Source organism: Ranitomeya variabilis, chromosome 3 (assembly GCF_051348905.1).
Source record: "Ranitomeya variabilis isolate aRanVar5 chromosome 3, aRanVar5.hap1, whole genome shotgun sequence".
NCBI lineage: Eukaryota > Metazoa > Chordata > Amphibia > Anura > Dendrobatidae > Ranitomeya > Ranitomeya variabilis.
Genome location: NC_135234.1, coordinates 72,141,980 through 72,165,423, shown reverse-complemented (window position 1 = coordinate 72,165,423; position 23,444 = coordinate 72,141,980). Strand labels below are relative to the sequence as shown.

The 23,444-nt window shown below is 45.6% G+C and overlaps 1 protein-coding gene across 1 annotated transcript in view; it reads left to right on the top strand.

The window, feature by feature from the left end:
• Nucleotides 1–2,859: 2,859 nt before the first annotated feature.
• CMSS1 (cms1 ribosomal small subunit homolog) overlaps nt 2,860–23,444 on the top strand; it is a 398,466-nt gene continuing 377,881 nt past the window's right edge. Inside the window, exon 1 of the mRNA XM_077294137.1 lies at nt 2,860–3,045. Coding sequence (XP_077150252.1) covers nt 2,985–3,045 — 61 coding nt within the window. The 5' untranslated portion in view covers nt 2,860–2,984. The remainder of the gene's footprint in view (nt 3,046–23,444) is intronic.

The window sequence follows — 23,444 nt, the reverse complement described above, 5'->3', positions numbered from 1 at the left end:
GGAAGGGCTATGGTCAGGAGGATAATTCCTGGGTGGTCGCCTCTGATGTTCATGCGGCCGATTTGGTTCGTGCCTTTCACGCTGCTCATCCTGATCGCCCTGGTGGTCTTGGTGAGGGTTCGGTGACCCCTCCTTAAAGGGGTGGTACTGTTGTGAACTATACTTTTTGGCTCCCTCTTGTGGTCACTAGTGGTATGACACTGGGATTGTCTTTCCCCAGCTTGGTACCCACCTGGTTCGTTAGGCCAGGGGTGTTGCTATTTAAACTTCCTGGATTCTCAGTCTGGTGCCTGGCATCGTTGTAATCAGTTCATTTCTGTTTGCTCCTGTCTGCTGGTCCTGGTTCTTTGCAAGATAAGCTAAGTCCTGCTTCCTTATTTTTGGTTATTTGCATTGTTCTAATTTTTGTCCAGCTTGTACAAAATGTGATTCCTGATATTGCTGGAAGCTCTAGGGGGCTGATATTCTCCCCCCACACTGTTAGTCGGTTCGGGGGTTCTTGAATATTCAGCGTGGATATTTTGATAGGGTTTTTTGCTGACCGTATAAGTCATCTTCCTATATTCTGCTATTAGTCAGTGGGCCTCTCTTTGCTAAAACCTAGTTCATTCTTACGTTTGTCTTTTCTTCTTACCTCACCGTTATTATTTGTTGGGGGCTTGTATCCAACTTTGGGGTCTTTTCTCTGGAGGCAAGAAAGGTCTTATTTTCCCTTATAGGGTTAGTTAGTTCTCCGGCTGGCGCGAGACGTCTAGAATCAACGTAGGTACGTTCCCCGGCTACTGCTAGTTGTTGTGCTAGGATCAGGTATACGGTCAGCCTAGTTACCACTTCCCTATGAGCTGGTTTTTTGTGTTTGCAGACTTTGTTGTAACCTCTGAGATCCTCTGCCATTGGGGTCATAACAGCTGCGTAACCGGAGTGCGTTACATCGCGCTCCGGTAACGCTGGCATTAACCCTGTGTGAGGACTGACTGGATGACTGGAGGGGAGTATGGAGCGGGCACTGACTGCGGGGAGGAAAGAGCGGCCATATTGCCGCCGGACTGTGGCCGTCGCTGATTGGTCGTGGCAATGGTCGTGGGCGTTTTGCCACGACCAATCAGCGACTTGGATTCCATGACAGCAGAGGCCGCGACCAATGAATATCCGTGAAAGAAAGACAGAAGGACAGACAGACAGAAGTGACCCTTAGACAATTATATAGCAGATTCACTATGTACAGACAAAGACAGCATCTTACTCATTGTTATATAAATTTGTGATTGAGGATGTGCATGTGGATGAAAATGGGGCCCTGGAGTTGGTTACTCCAGTCCAGGGCCGCCATCAGGACATTACTGCCGTATCCGGACCCGGTGAGCAGCAGTATAGAAAGGGGGCCGGGGCCCCGCCTCTTATGCTTCTGCTCACTGTGCCCCATCGTGCACTAAAGTGCTGTGCGCTGTGGTGCACACCTCAGCATTGGGAGCTTTTTTGGAGCTCCACCTCTGTCTAACCAGAACAGCTGCGCAGCTCCAGCTCCCTCTGCCTTCTTTGGACTTTTCTTTATAAAATTAATTAAATGGGTGTGGGGGAAGGTGGAGGGGCACTGCAAATGATGAAGTGGTAGGGTGGGGGACAGTAAATGATGAAGTGGGTGGGAAGGGGGACTGCAAATCATGAAGGGAGGTCACTGGTGATCACTGTATTACCTGTACACTATATACAGAGCTCCTGTGTACAATGATCCCGGAGATCCCTGTATTACCTGTACACTGACACTATATACAGAGCTCCTGTGTATAATGACACTTATGGTAATATTAGTATTGTGATTTTTTATATTAATGATCAGTATAGTGTTCGGTCACTATGTGGTGGTAATATGTGTTCTGGTCATGGTGTGGAGGTATTTGTGCCTTCCCTTCACTATGGAGCCCTTTTTCGTTTTTTCGTTTCTTTTTTTCACTCACCTTCTTCCCCCCTTTTTTTTTCTGTCAGTATGGCCATGTGAGGGCTTGTTTTTTGTGGGACGATTTGTACTTTTGAACGACACCATTGGTTTTACTATATAGTGTACTCGAAAACGGGAAAAAAGTACAATTCTACAATTGATTTTTGGATTTTTTTTTACCATGTTCACCAAATGCTAAAACTGATCTGTTATTATGATTCTCCAGGTCACTATGAGTTCATAGACACCAAACATGTCTAGGTTCTTTTGTATTTAAGTGGTGAAAAAAAATCCAGTTAGTAAAAACAAATAAATTGCGTCATTTTCCGAAACCCATAGCGTCTCCGTTTTTCAGGATCTGGGGCCGAGTGAAGGCTTATTTTTTTGCGTGCTGAGCTGATGTTTTTGGGTGTGTTTGTGTATTATATCAGCATGCTCAGTTGCTCATGAGCAGCGTGATTGCCAGTTTATTCTTGCCGATAGTGGGAAACAAGCGGTCAAATCGAGCGCAGCTGCTGAGCTCACTGATCGGCTGCAGCGCTGTTGATGTGACATCAGCGCTGCAAAAAATATTAGACTATCGGAGACTTAGTGCTGGACCCGGGGAGGGTAAGTAAAGCTCAGTTTGTTTGCTTTTTTATAAAACAAACGGGCGCCAGGGATTTTTCTGAAAGCAGAAATTCCCTTTAAGGGATTAATAAAGTAATCTATTTATAACTAATTTAATCAGTATGTGTATAATATTACTGATCTTGTCATTGTCATCTGTGGCCATAACCATTTCTTGTGTTTCCTAATTAGTTTAGTTCCTGTGTCTTCTCTTGACGCTTGACAAGTTAATAAAGATTGTTTAAAAAAACAAAAAACAAAAAAAAAACCACAACAAACCAACCTTGGTAACAAATCAGCAGAGGGAGGGCGTGGCTTGTTTCTAGATCGAGGCTTGGAACGCTTGCCCCGCCCACAGCTACACACGTGGATCTGAGTGGAACGTGAAGTGTTTGGGGACATCCAAGTTGTCGGATTTGAGCGCGGAGCTCGGCGAGAGATGGCCGATGATCTGGGGAATGATTGGTGGGAGGAGGTGACCGGTGACGCGTCTGGAGAAGGTAGGGGGCCGCGGGATGTCACGGGGGTCTCACAGTGATAGTGGCGCAGACATGTGACCTGAGCTGCCGGCACCTGGACAGAAGGTGAAGTGCGGGGGCCAATAAGATTTTACAGCTGTTAGCCACGCCCCTGAATACACAAGCCACGCCTCCCACAGTCAGACGTCTATACAGCTGTGTATGTGCTTTATGTAGGCTGCGGGGCTCACTCCAGGTGCCGCCCCCCGGGGACACGGCTGCTGCAGCACATCTTTATGACGCGGCGAGTTAAGAGCCTCATATCCGTTGCTGGTTACATGCCAAATTGTTCAAAGCAAATGCCTGTGCATGCAGTGCCCCCAAAGTGTGCGCCATAGAGTGCCTCCTGCCGTGCACAGCAGACAAAACATGCACAGCGTGGTCCTTTCTGTACTGCAGCACTTACAGCGTGGCCCCTCCCATTGCTGAAGCAATTACAGCGTGGCCCCTCCCATTGCTGCAGCACTTACAGCGTGGCCCCTCCCATTGCTGCAGCACTTACAGCGTGGCCCCTCCCATTGCTGCAGCACTTACAGCGTGGCCCCTCCCATTGCTGCAGCAATTACAGCGTGGCCCCTCCCATTGCTGCAGCACTTACAGCGTGGCCCCTCCCATTGCTGCAGCAATTACAGCGTGGCTCCTGTGCCGCAGCACTTACAGCCTGCCCCTCCCATGCCGCAGCACTTACAACGTGGCTCCTCCCATGCTGCAGCACTTACAGCCTGGCCCCTCCCATTGCCGCAGCACTGACATTGTGGCTCCTCCCATGCTGCAGTACTTACAGCCTGGCCCCTCCCGTGCCGCAGCACTCCGCAGCTCCTGCTATTATTATCACCCATATCTGTGATTAGTGTTATGACCCCAATGGCGAGGGTCTCAGAGAAACAAGTAAGTCTGCGACGTACAAAAATCCAGCTCATAGGGCAGTGGTAACTGGGTTGACCATATATCTACTCCTAACGCCAACACTAGCAGTAGCCGGGGAACATGCCTACATTGGTCGCTAGATGTCTCGCGCCAGCCGGAGGACTAACTACCCTTAGAAGAGGAAAACAAAGACCTCTCTTGCCTCCAGAGAATAGACCCCAAAAGTAGGATAGTAGCCCCCCACAAATAATAACGGTGAGGTAAGAGGAAATGACAAACACAGAGATGAACTAGATTTTAGCAAAGAGAGGCCCACTTACTAATAGCAGAATGTAGTAAGATAACTTATATGGTCAACAAAAACCCTATCAAAATCCACGCTGGAGATTCAAGAACCCCCGAACCGTCTAACGGCCCGGGGGGAGAACACCAGCCACCCTAGAGCTTCCAGCAAGGTCAGGAAACAGATTATATACAAGCTGGACAAAAATGCAAACAAAAACAAATAGCAAAAAGCAAGAAAGCAGACTTAGCTTAATCAAGCAGGAACCAGGATCAGTAGACAAGAGCACTACAGATTAGCTCTGATATCAACGTTGCCAGGCATTGAACTGAAGGTCCAGGGAGCTTATATAGCAACACCCCTGACCTAACGACCCAGGTGAGCATACAAGGGATGAATGACATACCCAGAGTCAAATCACTAGTAGCCACTAGAGGGAGCCAAAAGGCAAATTCACAACAGATTAGATTATGATTGCTATCATGTGCCAATCCTGTTAACTGACCACTGCAGCCAATCACAGGCCTCCGTGGTCATGTCTTTGAAGAATGGGATGATGGCTTCCAGTCAAGGCACAGACCTCTGGATCCATGCGGGTCAGAGCAGGTGAAGTAGCCTGATTTTTATTATTTTGAATCCTTTCCTGGCTGGACACGGCTGGTTAAAGGATTTGTCCCGTCCATTTGCCTTAATTATTCTCACTATGTGAAATCTCTGCTTGCAGATCAAATGAGCATTTCTTCTCTGGGGGTGCACACTTTCACCCCTCTTTCCGAAACGTTGCAATCACAGCTCGTCAGTGTCTGATACTACTAGATCAGCTGTGATTGGTGGGTCTGGGAGGGAAAGGTGAAGACTCTGAAGAAACTCAGTTGGACTATAAGCGGAGATTTCACATAGTGCGCTCCAAAATAAACAAATGTGAATATCTCTGCAATGGAGCGTCTCGGGGCAGAATGCAAAACAGCAGCAGAATCGGGAGAACTCAGAGACTTTATTTTAAAAGAATGTCAGTAGATAAAATAATGTAACAATCTGTACTGACCATTTATTCCCCCCCATCTCCAACCATAAGTGCGCTGGTAGTCTGTTATTTCTTTTTTTTTTTTTTTAAATCTTTCAGAAAACCCCTTTAGGCTATGTGCACACGCTGCGGAATTGTGTGCGTAGTTTTCCGCACTGATTTTGGTAAATCTGCAGGAAAACCGCACTGCGGAATTACCGCATTTTTTGTGCGGATTTCACCTGCGTTTTTACACCTGCAGATTCCTATTATGGAGCAGGTGTAAACCGCAGCGGAATCCGCACAAAGAATTGACATACTGCGGAATAAACAACGCAGAGTTTCCGCGCGTTTTTTTCCACAGCATGTGCACTGCGGATTTTGTTTTCCATAGGTTTACATGGTACTGTAAACTCATGGAAAACTGCTGCAGATCCGCAGCAAAATCTGCAGCGTGTGCACAGAGCCTCAAGTCCAACTGCAGAGCCGCCAAGGTATTACTAGGCGAGGCTACTTCAAGAAGCCGGCGGTTTTCTTCCCTGTTGGGTTTGTTGTCATTTTCTTTGCGCCGGCGTCTTTTACTTGTACTTTCAACTAGTAAAGCGATTAGGACTGAGTGTGCGCACAGCAATGGTCGTTATTTCCATTCCTTTGTGTTATGTTTATTTTTTTGCGGTGGGTTCCAGGCATAATGAAAAAGACATTGTGTGCACATACCCTTAGTGTTGTGCACGTGGCATCTCTAGTAGGCAGATTCTACATTGGAATGTTGTAAAAAAAACAAAAAAAAAAAACAATATGAACAGAAATGTTAAAACAACTTTCTTTACTTATGTTATGTCTTTTTCAACTTCTTTTAACTGCTTCAGGCTTTGAAATTGAAAGCCAGGAACTTGTCACGTGCTTCCACACTTCCAAAGTGCTTCAGCCTCATTTGCATACAAACACTGATTTTTTTTTTTTTTTTTTTAGTAACACACAAGCAAATTGCTTCTTCAGGGAAGAAAAGGACTAGAACTCTAGTGCCACCTATTGGAAGTAGCAATCCTAAAAGTTAGTAATGACCCATTAACGAGCCTTGCCATGTTACTTAGGATAAAAGCCTAAGAGGCAATTTGCATATTTAATTTCTTTGAGGAGCAAGGCATGGCCTATAAGTCTCCTTACACTGGCATGTCACTCACTACAAGGAGAGACATTAACCCTTATACAGCCGAATCAGATGTCACGCTTTGCTCTGAGGAGGGGCAACACCCCGAAACGTGTCTGCAAATTGATATTCTGGGTTGGCTTTCATCCTAAGTTATGAGGCAAGGCTTGTTAACCCCTTCAACACCTTGGGATTTTCCATTTTTGCGGTTTCCATTTTTTCCCCCTTTCTTCCCAGAGCCATAACTTTTTTTATTTTTCCGTCAATATGGCCATATAAGGGCTTTTTTTTTTTGCGGGACAAGTTGTACTTTTGAAAGACACCATTGGTTTTACCGTATCATCTACTAGAAAACGGGAACAAAATTGCAGGTGCGGTGAAATTGCAAAAAAAAGTGTAATTTCACAATTGTTTTTTTTATACCATGTTCTGTAAATACTAAAACTGACCAGCCATTATGATTCTCCAGGTTGTTACGAGTTCACAGACACCAAACATGTCTAGGTTCTTTTTTTATTTATGTGGTGAAAAAAAAAATACAAAGTTTGTAAAACAAAAATAAATAAATAAATTAAAAAAGTTGCATTATTCCGAGACCTGAAGCGTCTCCATTTTTTGGGTTTTGGGGCTGGGTGAGGTCTTATTTTGTGTGCGCTGAGCTGACATTTTTATTGATACCATTTTGGGGTAGATACAATGTTTTGAAAGAAAAAAAACATAATTCTGGTGTTTTTGATAGTTTTTATTTTATCCCTAACACCATTTGGGTTAATTTATATTTTCATAGCTCGGGCGATAAGTGATAACAAACGTGTTTTTTTTTTTTTTTTAATATATATATTGTTTTCTTTTGAATGGCATAAAAGGGGGGTGATTTTACCTTTTTGCTTGAGCAGTCACCATAGTAGACTTGAAGCTGTAATCATGTGATGGATATGTGTAGCAGAAATCACCGTATCTGTAATGACGAGCACGGTGGTCTTCTGCAGACCCCAAGTTGTCATGCCATCCCATCGTCGCACTGCGGTCATGTGATGGGGCGCTGATTGGCAGGGTTTATGACGTGCTCGTGTTAAATGCTGCTGACAGAGCTTGACAGTGGCATTTAACATGTTAACATTGCAATTCCACCCTCATCTGTAAGGGTATGTGCCCACAACAGTCAGTAAACGCTGTGGGTTGGACGCTGTGTATTTGTGCTGCGTCCAACCCTCAGCGGCCAGATGTTACAGCATAGTGGATGGGATTTGAAGAAATCCTATGTCCACTATGAATGCAGGGACGCCTCTGGCTTCCCTGTGGAGACGGACATGCGGTGCGTCTTTCCAGACCGCAGCGTGTCAATTTATCTTGCGGAGATGCTCAGTCTCCGCAAGATAAATTTCCTGTCCAATGTATTGGGCGCTGTGATTCCGCACTGTTCAGTGAACACATGCGGAATTACCTGCGTTCAAAAGCCGGCAGCACTTTGGACGGAGCGGACACGTGCTGCATCCAAAGCGCTGCCGGTTCCTGACCCTGGGAACATACCCTTAGGGGCACATGACATGTGATCAAATCAGCTATCATGTGCCTGAAAAGATGCAGGCTCAGCTCCTGAGACCGCATCAAAGGTCGAGTTCAAGTTTTCTTGCTTTCTGACGAGGTAATTTGCATAAGTCAGTTCCCAGAGGAGCATTGCACGGCTCTCCTTACACTGGCAGCTTACCCTCTGCAAAGAGACAGTAATGGAGGAAGGGCCTGGCCATGTAAAGGTATTGCTGGACTTGTTTTTGCAAGAGTCACGTGTGCATAATAATAGTTTGAGTGGGTGAAATCCTGCTGACATTCCCTTTAATATTACATACAATTAGTTTAGTGCAAAGCAGACTGCTCTTTCCTATACAACATAAAACGTGGGACTGCGCCACATAAATGGACCAGAACTCCATTCTCTGTACCTTTTTAATCAGCAAATAATGAGTGTAATAAAGTAAATAAAATCCTGGTGTACTTGCTGCCATTAGTATTGGTTTGGCTTTACCAGCAGGTGGCAGTACTGTGCTGTGTTTTATTTTTTTGTGGAAATCTTCTTCTCTTGATATCTTTTCCTCCCGTTTCGGATTTGAGCCATATTCTTCTTTTCAGTGGAACTTATTTTTCTCCTTTTGTTTTTTTTTTTTTTTTTTACTCCTCTGTTCACCATTGTGGTTGTAGTTTTTGTAATCCGAAAATTTTTTTTGCGACTTAGGCCATGTTCACACAGTGCGTTTTTTACTGCAGAACCGCAGCGGTTTTGCCGCTGCGGTTCCGCAGCTTTTTTCCATGCAGGGTACAGTACATTGTACCCTATGGAAAACAGGAACCGCTGTGCACATGATCCTGAATTAAAAAAAACAAAACCGCGCTGAATAGCTGCGGGAAAAAAGAAGGAGCATGTCACTTCTTTGCCCGAAACAGCAGCGGTTCTGCACCCATAGACCTCCATTGTGAGGTCAAACTCGCAGTAAAACCCGCAGATCAAAAATATATCTGCGGGTTTTATTGCGGTTTGTGGTGCAGAACCGCTGCAGCCGGAAGTGCGGGGAAGCGACCGGAAGTGCGTGGGCGGAGAGACATGGAGGCATACCGTCGCATGGGGATCGTGTCGGCCGTTTGATTGATTTGGTGTGTGTGTGTGTGTGTGTGTGTGTGTGTGTGTATGCGTGTGTGCCACCATTGTGCTAAGTCGCCGTATGGGACTACTACTCCCATCCGGTATTAGGATGGGAGAGTTGTCCCTGTGTCCGGCGACTTAGCACAATTGTAAAGTTACACAAAACACCTACACACAACACACATACATGACACACAGTACAGTACATACAACACATAACATAGAGTATATACTCACCAACAGCACACTTGTAGGCGAAGCCCTCGATCCTCCAGGAAAAAATCACAAAATAAAAAATCAAATTCATACTCCCTGTCCGCAGAATCCATAAAACGAGTGTCCCACGCCGATCGGCTGCTCTCCGGCGATACACTGCCAGGAGCGAAGCTCCTAGCAGTGTATCGCGTACTGTTCCGGAGTTCAATGGCTCCGGCGTCTCGGTTAACGGCAGTACAGCTGCGTTGAACTTTCCCACGCAGCACTGCCGTTAAGCGAGAGTGCCGGGGTCAATGACCGCCGGTAAACTCGCTCGCGCATGCGCAGTGACACACCGACAGGAACTATGGCTCCTGTCAGTGTGTTGCTGCAGCCGTGGAGAGCAGACATATCTCTGGATGTGTCTGTTCTCCATGGAAAATCTTCGTGGGATACGTGGCACTTAAATACGTGGCAATTAAATACGTGACACGTGGCACTTATACGTGATACGTGGCACTTATACGTGATACGTGGCACTTATACGTGATACGTGGCACTTATACGTGATACGTGGCACTTAAATACGTGATACGTGTCACTTAAATACGTGATACGTGTCACTTAAATATGTGATACGTGGCACTTAAATACGTGGCACTGAAATACGTGATACGTGGCACTTAAATACGTGGCACGTGGCACTGAAATACGTGATACGTGGCACTTAAATACGTGGCACGTGGCACTGAAATACGTGGCACTGAAATACGTGGCACTGAAATACGTGATACGTGGCACTGAAATACGTGGCACGTGGCACTGAAATACGTGATATGTGGCACTTAAATACGTGGCACGTAGCACTTAAATACGTGGCACTGAAATACGTGATACGTGGCACTTAAATACGTGGCACGTAGCACTTAAATACGTGGCACGTGGCACTGAAATACGTGATACGTGGCACTTAAATACGTGGCACGTGGCACTGAAATACGTGGCACTGAAATACGTGGCACTGAAATACGTGGCACTGAAATACGTGGCACTGAAATACGTGGCACTGAAATACGTGGCACTGAAATACGTGATACGTGGCACTGAAATACGTGGCACTGAAATACGTGGTACTGAAATACATGATACGTGGCACTGAAATACGTGGCACTTAGGCTATGTTCACATTTGCGTTGTGCGCCGCAGCGTCGGCGCCGCAACACACAACGCAAACAAAAACGCAGCAAAACGCATGCACAACGCTGCGTTTTGCGCCGCATGCGTCCTTTTTTTGATTGATTTTGGACGCAGCAAAAATGCAACTTGCTGCGTCCTCTGCGCCCGGATGCGTGCGCTGCAGTGACGCATGCGGCGCAAAACGCAAGTGCGACGCATGTCCATGCGCCCCCATGTTAAATATAGGGGCACATGACGCATGTGGCGACGCTGCGGCGCAGACCACAAATGTGAACGTAGACTTAAATAGCTGGATAGAGCTGGATCCGCGGGCTGTGATCTGGCCTACGCTCAGCACTCTGCGGAGCGCTGTCATTCAAAACACGTCCACTCATTTTGGTGTTTAGTCCCAAAATGGAGGATGGAAGAAGAAAAGGGTTGGACAGGGAATGACATCATTTCTTTTTTTTTTTTTCCCCCACTGCAGTTAAAGCTTTATTTGTGTCAAACACAGACAATCTGCAGAGAAAACTGCATAAAAAACCGCACCAAAAACGCACCAAAAACGCACCAAAAACGCACCTGCGTTTTCTGCCAAGAGCTGCGGTTTTTGTCCTGAAAAAAAAGGATTGAAATCAGGATCGTGTGAACATACCCTTATAGTAAAAATAACAGACACTAAGCTGTCAATCAAGTTACAACCCCAAGAGGCAGAGGTTCGGGAAAGGCTCTGTCCCTCCCAGAGCACTTAAAGCCTCCCTTGCATAGTGTGTCTAGTTTTGGCGAGAAGACGCTTATATATATCCGAGAGTCCAGGTGGTGGCACTGATCTGCCGGCCGTGTGTGACCGCCGACAATACTCACAACAACAGGGCATTTTGAGACAGTAAAAACAAAATGCAAAAATATGTAAAATGTACTAATTTGTTCTTGTAATGTTTTACGCTGATGCACACAGGTTTTTAGTTATTTTAGGTGAATTTGTTGCATCTCGCACTAGTAGCCTGTGGTGGCCCGAGCCTACGGGACTTCATACAAAGCAATAGACTTGTGAAGTTGCCCCGACTGCAACTGTCTTATCTACTATCTCACCATTTGTAATAAGATCTTAGAGTGTCGCTGAATAAAGGGTCGCTTTAACCCCTTCTCCACAGCTACATCTCTTGTCAGGTGTGTATGTTGGGCACGCGCTCAGGACCTGGCAGTGGTACCTGTCATGGGATGGGATACATAAGGGAGCAATGAAGGATCAGTTCTTGTAGTCGATGAGTTGGAAGGTTAAGCTCAAGGATCGGGCAACCGTGATAATGGACACATCGTGATGACGAGCCACCTGGGTCAGAGCATCTCCATAACGGCAGGTCTTGGGGGCTGTTCCTCATATGTGGTGCTTAGTACCTACAAAAAGTGGTCCAAGGTAGGACATCTGATGAAATGGAGGGGTGCCGGAGGCTTATTGATACACTAGATTGTAGCCCGATTCTAACGCATCGGGTATTCTAGAATATGTATGTAGTTTATTTATGAAGATTTTAGAATAATACATTTAAAACACAGGACTGCGCCTGTCGCTGATTGTTCGTGGCCGGCCATGTAGTATATAACAGGCCACGTAGTATATTGCACAGCCCACGTAGTATATTGCACAGCCCACGTAGTATATTGCACAGCCCACGTAGTATATTGCACAGCCCACGCAGTATATAGCAATGTGGGCATCATATCCCTGTTAAAAAAAAGAATTAAAATAAAAGTTATATACTCACCTTCCGTTGGACCCGGATCCAGGCAAAGCGGTTACCGACGCTCCTCGCGCGCTCCGGTCCCAAGAGTGCATTGCGGTCTCGCGAGATGATGACGTAGCGGTCTCGCAAGACCGCAACGCATGGAGCGGTCACCGGAGCGTCGCGAGGAGTGGGAAAGGCCTGTTCCTGATCCGGGGGCCGTCGGACGGTGAGTATATAACCATTTTTTATTTTTTAAATTATTTTTAACATTAGATCTTTTAACTATTGATGCCGCATAGGCAGCATCAATAGTAAAAAGTTGGTCACACAGGGTTAATAGTAGCGGTAACGGAGTGGGTTACCCGTGACATAACGCGGTCCGCTAACGCTGCCATTAACCCTGTGTGAGCGTTGACTGGAGGGGATTATGGAGCGGGCACTGACTGTGGGGAGGAAGGAGCGGCCATTTTGCCTCCGGACTGTGCCCGTCGCTGATTGGTCGCGGCAAAACGGCCACAACCAATCAGCTACTTGGATTTCCGTGACAGACAGAGGCCGCGACCAATGAATATCCATGACAGACAGAAAGACAGACAGACAGGACAGACAGAAAGACGGAAGTGACCCTTAGACAATTATATAGTAGATAAGGTGAATGCAGACTTGTCTGTCTGAACTCTGCAGCGAGTCATCAGATTAGTTCATCTGACCGCTGCAGGCGATCACAGGCGGCAGCTGTCCTGCTGCTGGTGGAACCGTGACGTCTCCCATTCCTCTGTAAGCGCAGACTCCACAGTGTTGGACGCCAGTAGATGAGTGTCGCTTAGATCCTTATAGTTTACTGCTCCAAGCCAGCAATGAACTTTTCATGTTGCCCTGTTCTTTATCCGTTTTTATTACCTAGGTGTCCATTTAATCAGTGTCATGGGACCCCCTCCATTGCTTCTATCGTATACGTGAATGTGCAGCTGTATAGGCCGCCACCTATAAGGGATAGCTGTACTTATTCTAAAGGTTCGGTCTTGTTTTTGTCTTTTGGCTCTGCTCCATTATACGGATACCTAAAGGTCAGATTGAAATTCCCTTCCTGTCTCATTAGGCGCAAACAGATCTGTCTCCTTCCCTCATGTTTTACACTGCAGCTCAGCTTTCTGTTCACAGCTGCATTTGTCTTGTTTTGTTTCATTGTATGAGCAGATAAGTGTAAGGCTGGAGTCACACTTGGCGTAAGACAATACGCCACGTATTATACGTCCGTACTACGGCCGTAATACGGAGAAATGTTCCCAAAATATTGATCCGTAGTCAGGGTGTGTCAGCGTATTTTGCGCATGGCATCCTCCGTATGTAATCCGTATGGCATCCGTACTGCGAGATTTTCGCGCAGGCTTGCAAAACCGACATCTAATGGATTTATGTGCTCAAATGTTAGGGAAAACATATATACAGTATATATATATATATATATATATATATATATATATATATATGTATGTCATTGAGACACATATATATATATATTCTGTATTTAGATTTCATTCAGCGCGATATCTGTGAAAAGCCGGTAATTCAATTGCCGGCTTTTCATTTCTCCTGCACAAACCCGACAGGATATGAGACATGATTACATACAGTAAACCATCTCATATCCCCCTTTTTTTTGCATATTCCACACTACTAATGTTAGTAGTGCGTATGTGCAAAATTTCAGCGCTGTAGCTGCTGAAATAAAGGGTTAAATGGCGGAAAAAATTGGCGTGGGCTCCCGCGCAATTTTCTCTGCCAGAATGGTAAAGCCAGTGACTGAGGGCAGATATTAATAGCCAGGAGAGGGTCCATGGTTATTGGCCCCCCCGTGGCTAAAAACATCTGCCCCCAGCCACCCCAGAAAAGGCACATCTGGAAGATGCGCCTATTCTGGCACTTGGCCACTCTCTTCCCACTCCCTGTAGCGGTGGGATATGGGGTAATGAAGGGTTTATGCCACCTTGCTATTGTAAGGTGACATTAAGCCAGATTAATAATGGAGAGGTGTCAATTATGACACCTATCCATTATTAATCCAATTGTTTGAAAGGGTTAGAAAACACACACACACACACACATGATTTAAAAGTATTTTAATGAAATAAACACAGCGGTTGTTGTAATAATTTATTGTTCTCTCAATCCATTTCCAGGCCCTCGCTTGGCAAAATAATAAACGCACAAGATACATACCTTCTGATGTCCGATCACATCCCACGATGTAATCCATCTGAACCAGGTAGTCCTATCATCTGTCAGTCGGTTGTGCACCAAAGTGTCCCTAAGGCGAGTCCCTCGTCTGTTAGAAACCAATGGGCCTCCTATAGTTCTGCCCCTCAGTTCCCTGTCTCTCTCGAGTACATGCCAATGTTTACGAATAACAGATCTGATTTCCCGATCTAGGGGACTATATTGGAAGCAGAAAGTGAATTGTTGCCCGGAACCAGTGGAAGCTCCGTCCTGCGGGCATGGTACGGTAGTCTCAACTCGATTCACTGCCGCTTCCGTTGCACTCCTGCACTTTGTTTCTCCCGTCCCCCGTGCTGTGAAGACTCGTTGTTTTTCATATGAATCAATAAAGAATCATTGAACTGCAAGACTGGTGAGTGCTATGGCGGTTCTTCTTATTTTTGTCGTTGTTATGGATCTCATTGCCTCACGCTAGCACCTCCAGCCTTTGCCGAATATTCTGCAGTCTCCTGACTATTTCACGTTGTTGAATCTCGGTGTCTTTGAGGTTGTGCTGCTCTGGTTCTTTTTCATATCAATTCACATTTTGTCTTGCTAGCACGCACACCTCATTTGATATTATAGTAAAGGAACGGTCAAGCGGAATATATAAATATATATTTTTTCATTTACTCTTCCGCATTATGGAGCCAGAATCGGCACCTATCAGAGGCAGTTTACAAGCTGGCCGGGAGGACGCTGGTAATTACATAGTTACATAGTTACATAGTTATTAAGGTTGAAGGAAGACTGTAAGTCCATCTAGTTCAACCCATAGCCTAACCTAACATGCCCTAACATGTTGATCCAGGGGAAGGCAAAAAAAACCCATGTGGCAAAGAGTAACTCCACCATGGGGAAAAAAATTCCTTCCCGACTCCACATACGGCAATCAGACTAGTTCCCTGGATCAACGCCTTATCAAGGAATCTAGTGTATATACCCTGTAACATTATACTTTTCCAGAAAGGTATCCAGTCCCCTCTTAAATTTAATTAATGAATCACTCATTACAACATCATACGGCAGAGAGTTCCATAGTCTCACTGCTCTTACAGTAAAGAATCCGCGTCTGTTATTATGCTTAAACCTTCTTTCCTCCAGACGTAGAGGATTCCCCCTTGTCCCTGTCTCAGGTCTATGATTAAAAAGATCATCAGAAAGGTCTTTGTACTGTCCCCTCATATATTTATACATTAAAATAAGATCACCCCTTAGTCTTCGTTTTTCCAAACTAAATAGCCCCAAGTGTAATAACCTATCTTGGTATTGCAGACCCCCCAGTCCTCTAATAACCTTGGTCGCTCTTCTCTGCACCCGCTCCAGTTCAGCTATGTCTTTCTTATACACCGGAGACCAGAACTGTACACAGTATTCTAAGTGTGGTCGAACTAGTGACTTGTATAGAGGTAAAATTATGTTCTCCTCATGAGCATCTATGCCTCTTTTAATACATCCCATTATTTTATTTGCCTTTGTAGCAGCTGCCTGACACTGGCCACTGAATATGAGTTTGTCATCCACCCATACACCCAGGTCTTTTTCATTGACGGTTTTGCCCAGAGTTTTAGAATTAAGCACATAGTTATACATCTTATTACTTCTACCCAAGTGCATGACCTTACATTTATCCCCATTAAAGCTCATTTGCCATTTATCAGCCCAAGCTTCTAGTTTACATAAATCATCCTGTAATATAAAATTGTCCTCCCCTGTATTGATTACCCTGCAGAGTTTAGTGTCATCTGCAAATATTGAAATTCTACTCTGAATGCCCCCTACAAGGTCATTAATAAATATGTTAAAAAGAAGAGGGCCCAATACTGACCCCTGTGGTACCCCACTGCTAACCGTGACCCAGTCCGAGTGTGCTCCATTAATAACCACCCTTTGTTTCCTATCCCTGAGCCAGCTCTCAACCCACTTACACATATTTTCCCCTATCCCCATTACTCTCATTTTATGTAACAACCTTTTATGTGGCACCGTATCAAAAGCTTTGGAAAAGTCCATATATACTACGTCCACTGGGTTCCCTTGGTCCAGTCCGGAACTTACCTCTTCATAGAAGCTGATCAAATTAGTCTGACATGAACGGTCCCTAGTAAACCCGTGCTGATACTGGGTCATGAGGTTATTCCTCTTCAGATACTCCAGTATAGCATCCCTTAGAATGCCCTCCAGGATTTTACCCACAGTAGAGGTTAAGCTTACTGGCCTATAATTACCGAGTTCAGTTTTTGTCCCCTTTTTGAATATTGGCACCACATTTGCTATACGCCAGTCCTGTGGTACAGACCCTGTTATTATGGACTCTTTAAAGATTAAAAATAATGGTCTATCAATGACTGTACTTAATTCCTGCAGTACTCGGGGTGTATCCCATCCGGGCCCGGAGATTTATCAATTTTAGTGATTTTTAGACGCCGCCGTACTTCCTGCTGGGTTAAGCAGGTGACATTTAATGGGGAATTTTTATCACTAGTCATTTTGTCTGCCATGGGATTTTCTTTTGTAAATACTGATGAAAAAAAGTCATTTAGCATATTGGCTTTTTCCTCATCCTCATCCACCATTTCACCCAGACTATTTTTAAGGGGGCCAACACTGTCATTTTTTAGTTTCTTACTATTTATATAGTTAAAGAATATTTTGGGATTATTTTTACTCTCTCTGGCAATGAGTCTCTCTGTCTCAATCTTTGCTGCCTTGATTTGCTTTTTACAGAATTTATTTAATTTTCTGTATTTATTTAATGCCTCCTCACTACCTACTTCCTTTAATTCTCTAAATGCTTTCTTTTTGTCACTTATTGCGCCCCTTACAGCTCTATTTAGCCATATTGGTTTCCTCCTATTTCTAGTATGTTTATTCCCATACGGTATATACTGTGCACAGGTCCTATCCAGGATGCTAATAAATGTCTCCCATTTTCTTTGTGTATTTTTGTGTCTCAGGATATCGTCCCAGTTAATTGCACCAAGATCCTCTCTCATACGTTGGAAATTTGCCCTCCTGAAGTTTAGTGTCCTTGTCACCCCCCTACTACCCATCTTATTAAAGGTTACATGAAAACTTATTATTTTGTGATCACTATTCCCCAAGTGACCCCCAACCCTTATATTTGATATGCGGTCTGGCCTGTTGGTTAATATTAGGTCTAGCAGTGCCCCCCTCCTTGTTGGGTCCTGAACCAGTTGTGAAAGGTAATTGTCTCTCATAGTTGTCAAAAACCGATTACCTTTGCTGGAACTGCAGGTTTCTGTTCCCCAATCTATTTCAGGGTAGTTGAAGTCCCCCATAATAATGACTTCTCCTTGAGTCGCAGCTTCATCTATTTGCTTTACGAGGATATTCTCCATTGCTTCCATTATTTTTGGAGATTTATAACAAACCCCTATCAGTAATTTATTATTTTTTCCCCCTCCCCTTATCTCCACCCACAGGGACTCTACATTTTCATTAAATTCACCTATATTATCACGCAGGATGGGTTTTAAGGAAGATTTTACATATAGACACACCCCTCCCCCTCGCTTATCTGTACGGTCATTTCTGAACAGGCTATAGCCCTGCAAGTTAACAGCCCAGTCATGGCTCTCATCCAGCCACGTCTCAGATATCCCCACCATGTCATAATTATGCTCCAACAACATTAGTTCTAATTCGTCCATTTTGTTGGCGAGGCTTCTGGCATTAGTATACATGCACTTTATGTTACTCTCTGTACCTCTATTCTTTCTTAAATTACTAACTGTTCTAACCCCACCCCCCATGCCACCGCCACCGCCACCCCCAACTTCCTTATTTGTGCCCAGGTCTCTATCTGCACTATCTTCCCCTCCTATAAAATGAATACCCTCCCCCCCAATCCCTAGTTTAAACACTCCTCCAACCTTCTAACCATTTTCTCCCCCAGCACAGCTGCACCTTCCCCATTGAGGTGCAGCCCGTCCCTAGCGTAGAGCCTGTAGCCAACTGAGAAGTCGGCCCAGTTCTGCAGGAACCCAAACCCCTCCTTCCTACACCAATTCTTGAGCCACTTATTAACCTCCCTAATCTCCCGTTGCCTCTCTGGCGTGGCACGTGGTACAGGCAGTATTTCAGAAAATACCACGTTGGAGGTCCTTGCTTTCAGCTTGCAGCCTAATTCCCTGAAATCATCTTTAAGGACCTTCCACCTACCTCTAACTTTGTCATTTGTGCCAATGTGCACCATGACCGCTGGGTCCTCACCAGCCCCTCCCAGTAATCTGTCCACCCGATCAGCGATGTGTCGGACTCGAGCGCCAGGTAGGCAGCACACCGTCCGACGATCCCTGTCTTTGTGACAGATTGCCCTATCTGTTCCCCTAATAATTGAGTCCCCCACTACCAGCACCTGTCTGGCCTGCCCTGCTCTCCTTTTTCCCTCCTTACTGGAGCAGTCACTCCTCTGGCTTTCAGAGGACATGCCTGGCTGCAGCAATGCTACCCCTGTACTGGCACCCCCCTCATCTGCCAACTTAGCAAACTTATTGGGGTGTGCCAGATCAGGACTAGCCTCCCTGGCACTCTTCCCTCTGCCCCGCCTTCTATCTGTCACCCAGCTAACTGCCACACTGTCCTGCAGCTCCATCCTACCATCCCCCTCCTCATCTATCCCATTGAGCGTCTGCTCTGTGAGCAGAAGACTCCTCTCCATATTGTCTATGGATCTCAGTGTTGCCAGCTGCACATTTAGATCCAGTATCTGGGTTTCCAAATGCACAATGTGCTCACATCTCGCACATCTCGCACAGCAGTATGCACCCTCGACCGGCTGGTCAAGGACTGCATAATTATTTTAAAGAGTGCGAACAAACGGATGAAGTGCATATGCTTAGCACAAGGTCGTTAGAATACAAATTGACTAACCTCTCAGAGAGAGAGATCAGACTTTTTTGGACCAACAACTCGTTACAATCTTATGTTGACAATAAACGAGTTCCAAGAGGTCTACGTGTCTGGAAAGACATTTCTCACCATGGCGGCAATGCAACTTTTAAAGCCGAATGGGAACAGATTATGTTGAAATGTTCCGAAGACTTATTGAAATTGGTGTTAAAATCTAACATGCAAAATTAGGATTTGCTTAATGCGGACATTTTGAAAACACAGACTGAGTTGCGCAATAGACTATCAGAGAGTCAATGGACTGCCTTCAATAAAAAATTGGACTCTAAATTGGTTCTAGTACAAGTTGAAACAAAACAGAAGAAAAGGGATAAATTCCTACGGGACAAAAATGACTACGAGTCCGGCAATATATTCACCTGGGGGAAAATACAATAAGATAATTTCAACAGACAGACCCCAGGAAATAATCACAGACAACGAAGGCGGAGTTTCAACAAAAAGAAAAAATCTCACCCACAGAACAGTAGAGATTATTTAACTACTGAGTCTGATTCTAGTCTGAGTGAAAGCATGTCCACTAATTTAGAATCAACAGAAGAGACCAATCCTGAAAACCAGGCCATCGCTCCGATCCCTTTAGGAGGAAAACACGGAGGGGCAAACGGAAATTCCGGCCCCGAATGGCGACGCAAGAGAAAATGGGTCTCATGGAGACAAGAACGTTACTAGATACCCCGACTGAAGATCTTATAGTCAATTTGACGCACCGAGAGTTGAACTCTGCCCAATGTTCTCTACTATCTAAGGGCTTGAATTTCTGCATACCCAACAGTTTTGACTTTGTTTCTTTTCAAATAGACTTATTTAAGGCTACAAGAAAAATCCATTTATACAAATTTTTCAGATCCAGTACCACAGTGTCCACCCCCCTAGAAGGAGAATGTCCCTGTAAGGTAGGACCTTTAGGCTTTATGGCTAATGCTCAAGAAGATGTACTGGCTGACCTCTATGAGGACGCCAGATGCCTACTGAGCCTGAATAACCCCATATTAGATATAGACACCCCTGTACGCCATGATAATACCCCGTTTGTAGGTGGGGTTCCTTCTACGTACATGCCCCCTACCTCCCCGGGCAACATGATCGATTTGTTCGAAACACTAGTCTTAAAAGACATGGAAGCCTTAATATATAAACAAGCCCCCCCTAATCTCACGCAGGAGGAGGCTAAGGCTCTAAAAGAAATGGCCGGGTGGACGGATGTCATTATCCGTCCCGCCGACAAAGGCGGCAAAATCGTTCTGCTGCCCAGGACAGCATATTTAGCTGAAGCTGAACGGCAGTTATCTGATAAATTAACTTACACCAAATTACAGAGTGACCCCACTTTTAGATTTAAAGGAGAGTTGTGTACTTTTTTGAGGAGAGCAGTTGAAAATGGAGTAATTCCACAAAGGAAAGCTGAGAAACTGCTCCCCAATTTTCCGATCAAACCCCATTGGTACTTTTACCCTTCGCCACGACAGCACCCCACATGAGAGAGAGGGATCCGCCCATAGGAACAGGAAACCTACAGAATAAAAGGAGGCGGTCCCCTCTCCTCCTCAGTTTAGGTTTCCTGTTTCTATGGGAACCCCGAAGTACCTGCAGTCCAAAAAGGATTCCTGGGCCATGCACCCGCCTGCGTCAGTCTCTGGTGGAACGGCAGGGGCTGCGGTACCAGAGGCAGCGGCGGGGGAGCCACTGTTTGCAGCCTCCCCCCTCGTCTGTTCATCGCCATGGTCCGGGTTCGGTGCCGCTGGGCCGCCCGGATCCATGAGGACGCGCGCGCTCAGCGGCCGGCTTCTTATCCAGCAGCCGCCGCATGGTAAGGAGGAGCGGCGCGTCTAACCCGGAAGCCGCTGGAGCACTTCCGGGTTGGGTCCGGGGAGGCAGGAGATTCGGCGCCAGATTTAAAAGTGCAGCGCTAGCGTCGGCCGGTGTGTGTAAGTATGGCTTCACCGCCCGATGTAGCGCACTTGTCTGCAACAGAGCAGTCTCCCAGTAAGGAGACAAGCGCCAGGAGCAGCACTAAAAGTGGAGATCGATCCCAGGAAAAGCGATCTGCCACCAAACAGAAAGGTCTTTCAGCTAAGAATCCGCCTCCAGAACCGGTACCTGTCAGCTTCACTGGGTGAGTTTTAAAAGAGTCTCTTCCCATATGCTGATATATGTTCCTCCTATATCCCCTTCCTCTAGACTAAGAAAAGGACACATAAAACCAAACACAGAGAATGTGCCTTATGCTTGCAACCCCTCCCGGACTCATATACTAAGAGGTTATGTGCAGAGTGCATCGTACTGACATTACGGCAAGAAAACGTAATGACTCCATCTGACGTTAGAGCCATAATTCGGGAAGAGATGCAAGGTCTGGCCCATACAAGTAGCACCAGTACCCGCCAGCCCAGCAGGTCCCGATCTCCAGTAAGCTCGGAGTCAGAGGTAGTGCAAAAATCCTCTGATGAAGAGGAGTCCCAGCCAAGTTCATCGGAATATGAAGGAGGGCTTTGTCTACCAAATAGCAGTGTAGACAGTTTAGTTAAAGCCGTCAGGAGCACGATGGGGTGCCCAGATGAGAAGGGAAAGAAGTCAGCGCAGGACATCATGTTCGCGGGGTTAGGACAAAGAAAACGAAGGTCCTTCCCCGCCATACCCACAATTAAGGAGCTGGTTAAAAAAGAGTGGGAGAAACAACATACAAGAGGATTTTTACCATCCTCTGCTAAAAGACGCTACCCCTTCAGTGATGAAGAACTTAATTCCTGGCAAAAGGTACCAAAAGTTGATGCTGCAGTGGCTTCAACTTCTAAACAGTCGGTCTTGCCTGTGGAGGACTCAGGGACGCTAACTGATCCGTTAGACCGGAAAGCAGAAGCCTTGCTTAAAATGTCATGGGAGGCTAATACGGGGGCATTCAGACCAGCCATCTCTAGCACCTGTACTGCAAGGTCACTGCTAGTATGGACGGAGCAGCTGGAGGAACAAATTAGAAGTGGAGCTTCCAGAAATACAATTCTGTCGAAAATCCCTCTAATGAAAGATGCAGTAGCATTTCTAGCCGATGCCTCGGTGGATTCGTTACGTCTAACAGCCAGGTCAGCCGGCCTAGTAAACACAGCCCGGCGAGCACTCTGGTTGAAGAATTGGAAAGGGGACGCACAGGCCAAAGCAAAACTTTGTGCGATCCCCTGCCAGGGTGAGTTCCTATTTGGGAAAGCTCTGGACGAGCTCTTAAATAAAGCAGGAGAGCGGAAGAAAGGCTTCCCTAACCAGTACCTTCCCTCTTACAGGAGAGCTTTCAGGAGACGCCCCTTCACCAGGAATAAACCCACTGAGCAAAGGGAGCGCTGGGAGGCAAAGGATCCAAAACAAAAAGGTGCTCTGTTTTCCGGATCCTATAACCCAAGACGTAACAAGTACCGTTAATTATGAAGTGGGCGGTAGATTGAAATATTTCGCTGCTAAATGGAAATGAATAACATCTAGTCCTTGGATTCTGGACATTATTGGGAATGGATTAAAATTAGAATTTGATAGAATCCCTTGGGATTCTTTTATTGTAACATCTCCGAGAGGTCAACAACAACAAGAAGCTCTGGAATCAGAGATCCTATCGCTTCTATCTAAAAAAGTATTGATAGAAGTTCCCCGGGATCAAGAAGGGAGGGGGTTCTATTCCCCTTTATTCTTGATCAATAAACCAGATGGTTCATTCAGAACCATCATAAACCTCAAAAAACTAAATTCCTTTTTACGTAACCACACTTTCAAAATGGAATCCATTAGTTCTACCATCAAGCTTTTGTTCCCTAGGTGTGTCATGGCCGGGATAGACCTAAAAGATGCTTACTATCACCTTCCTATACATGCCGAACACCAGCAGTATCTAAGAGTAGCGGTCATCCTGGAGGGACAGGTTCGTCACTTCCAATATGTAGCAATGCCATTTGGGCTTTCTATGGCCCCCCGCATTTTTACAAAGGTGATGTTAGAGGTAATGGCTCATCTACGCCAACGGGACACTTTAATAATACCCTACCTGGATGACTTTCTAGTAATAGGGAATTCTGTGGCTCAATGTAAATTGCGGTTGTCTAACACAATCTCATCCCTGCAGGAGTTGGGTTGGATTATCAACTTCGAAAAGTCCAGGCTGAATCCAGACACTA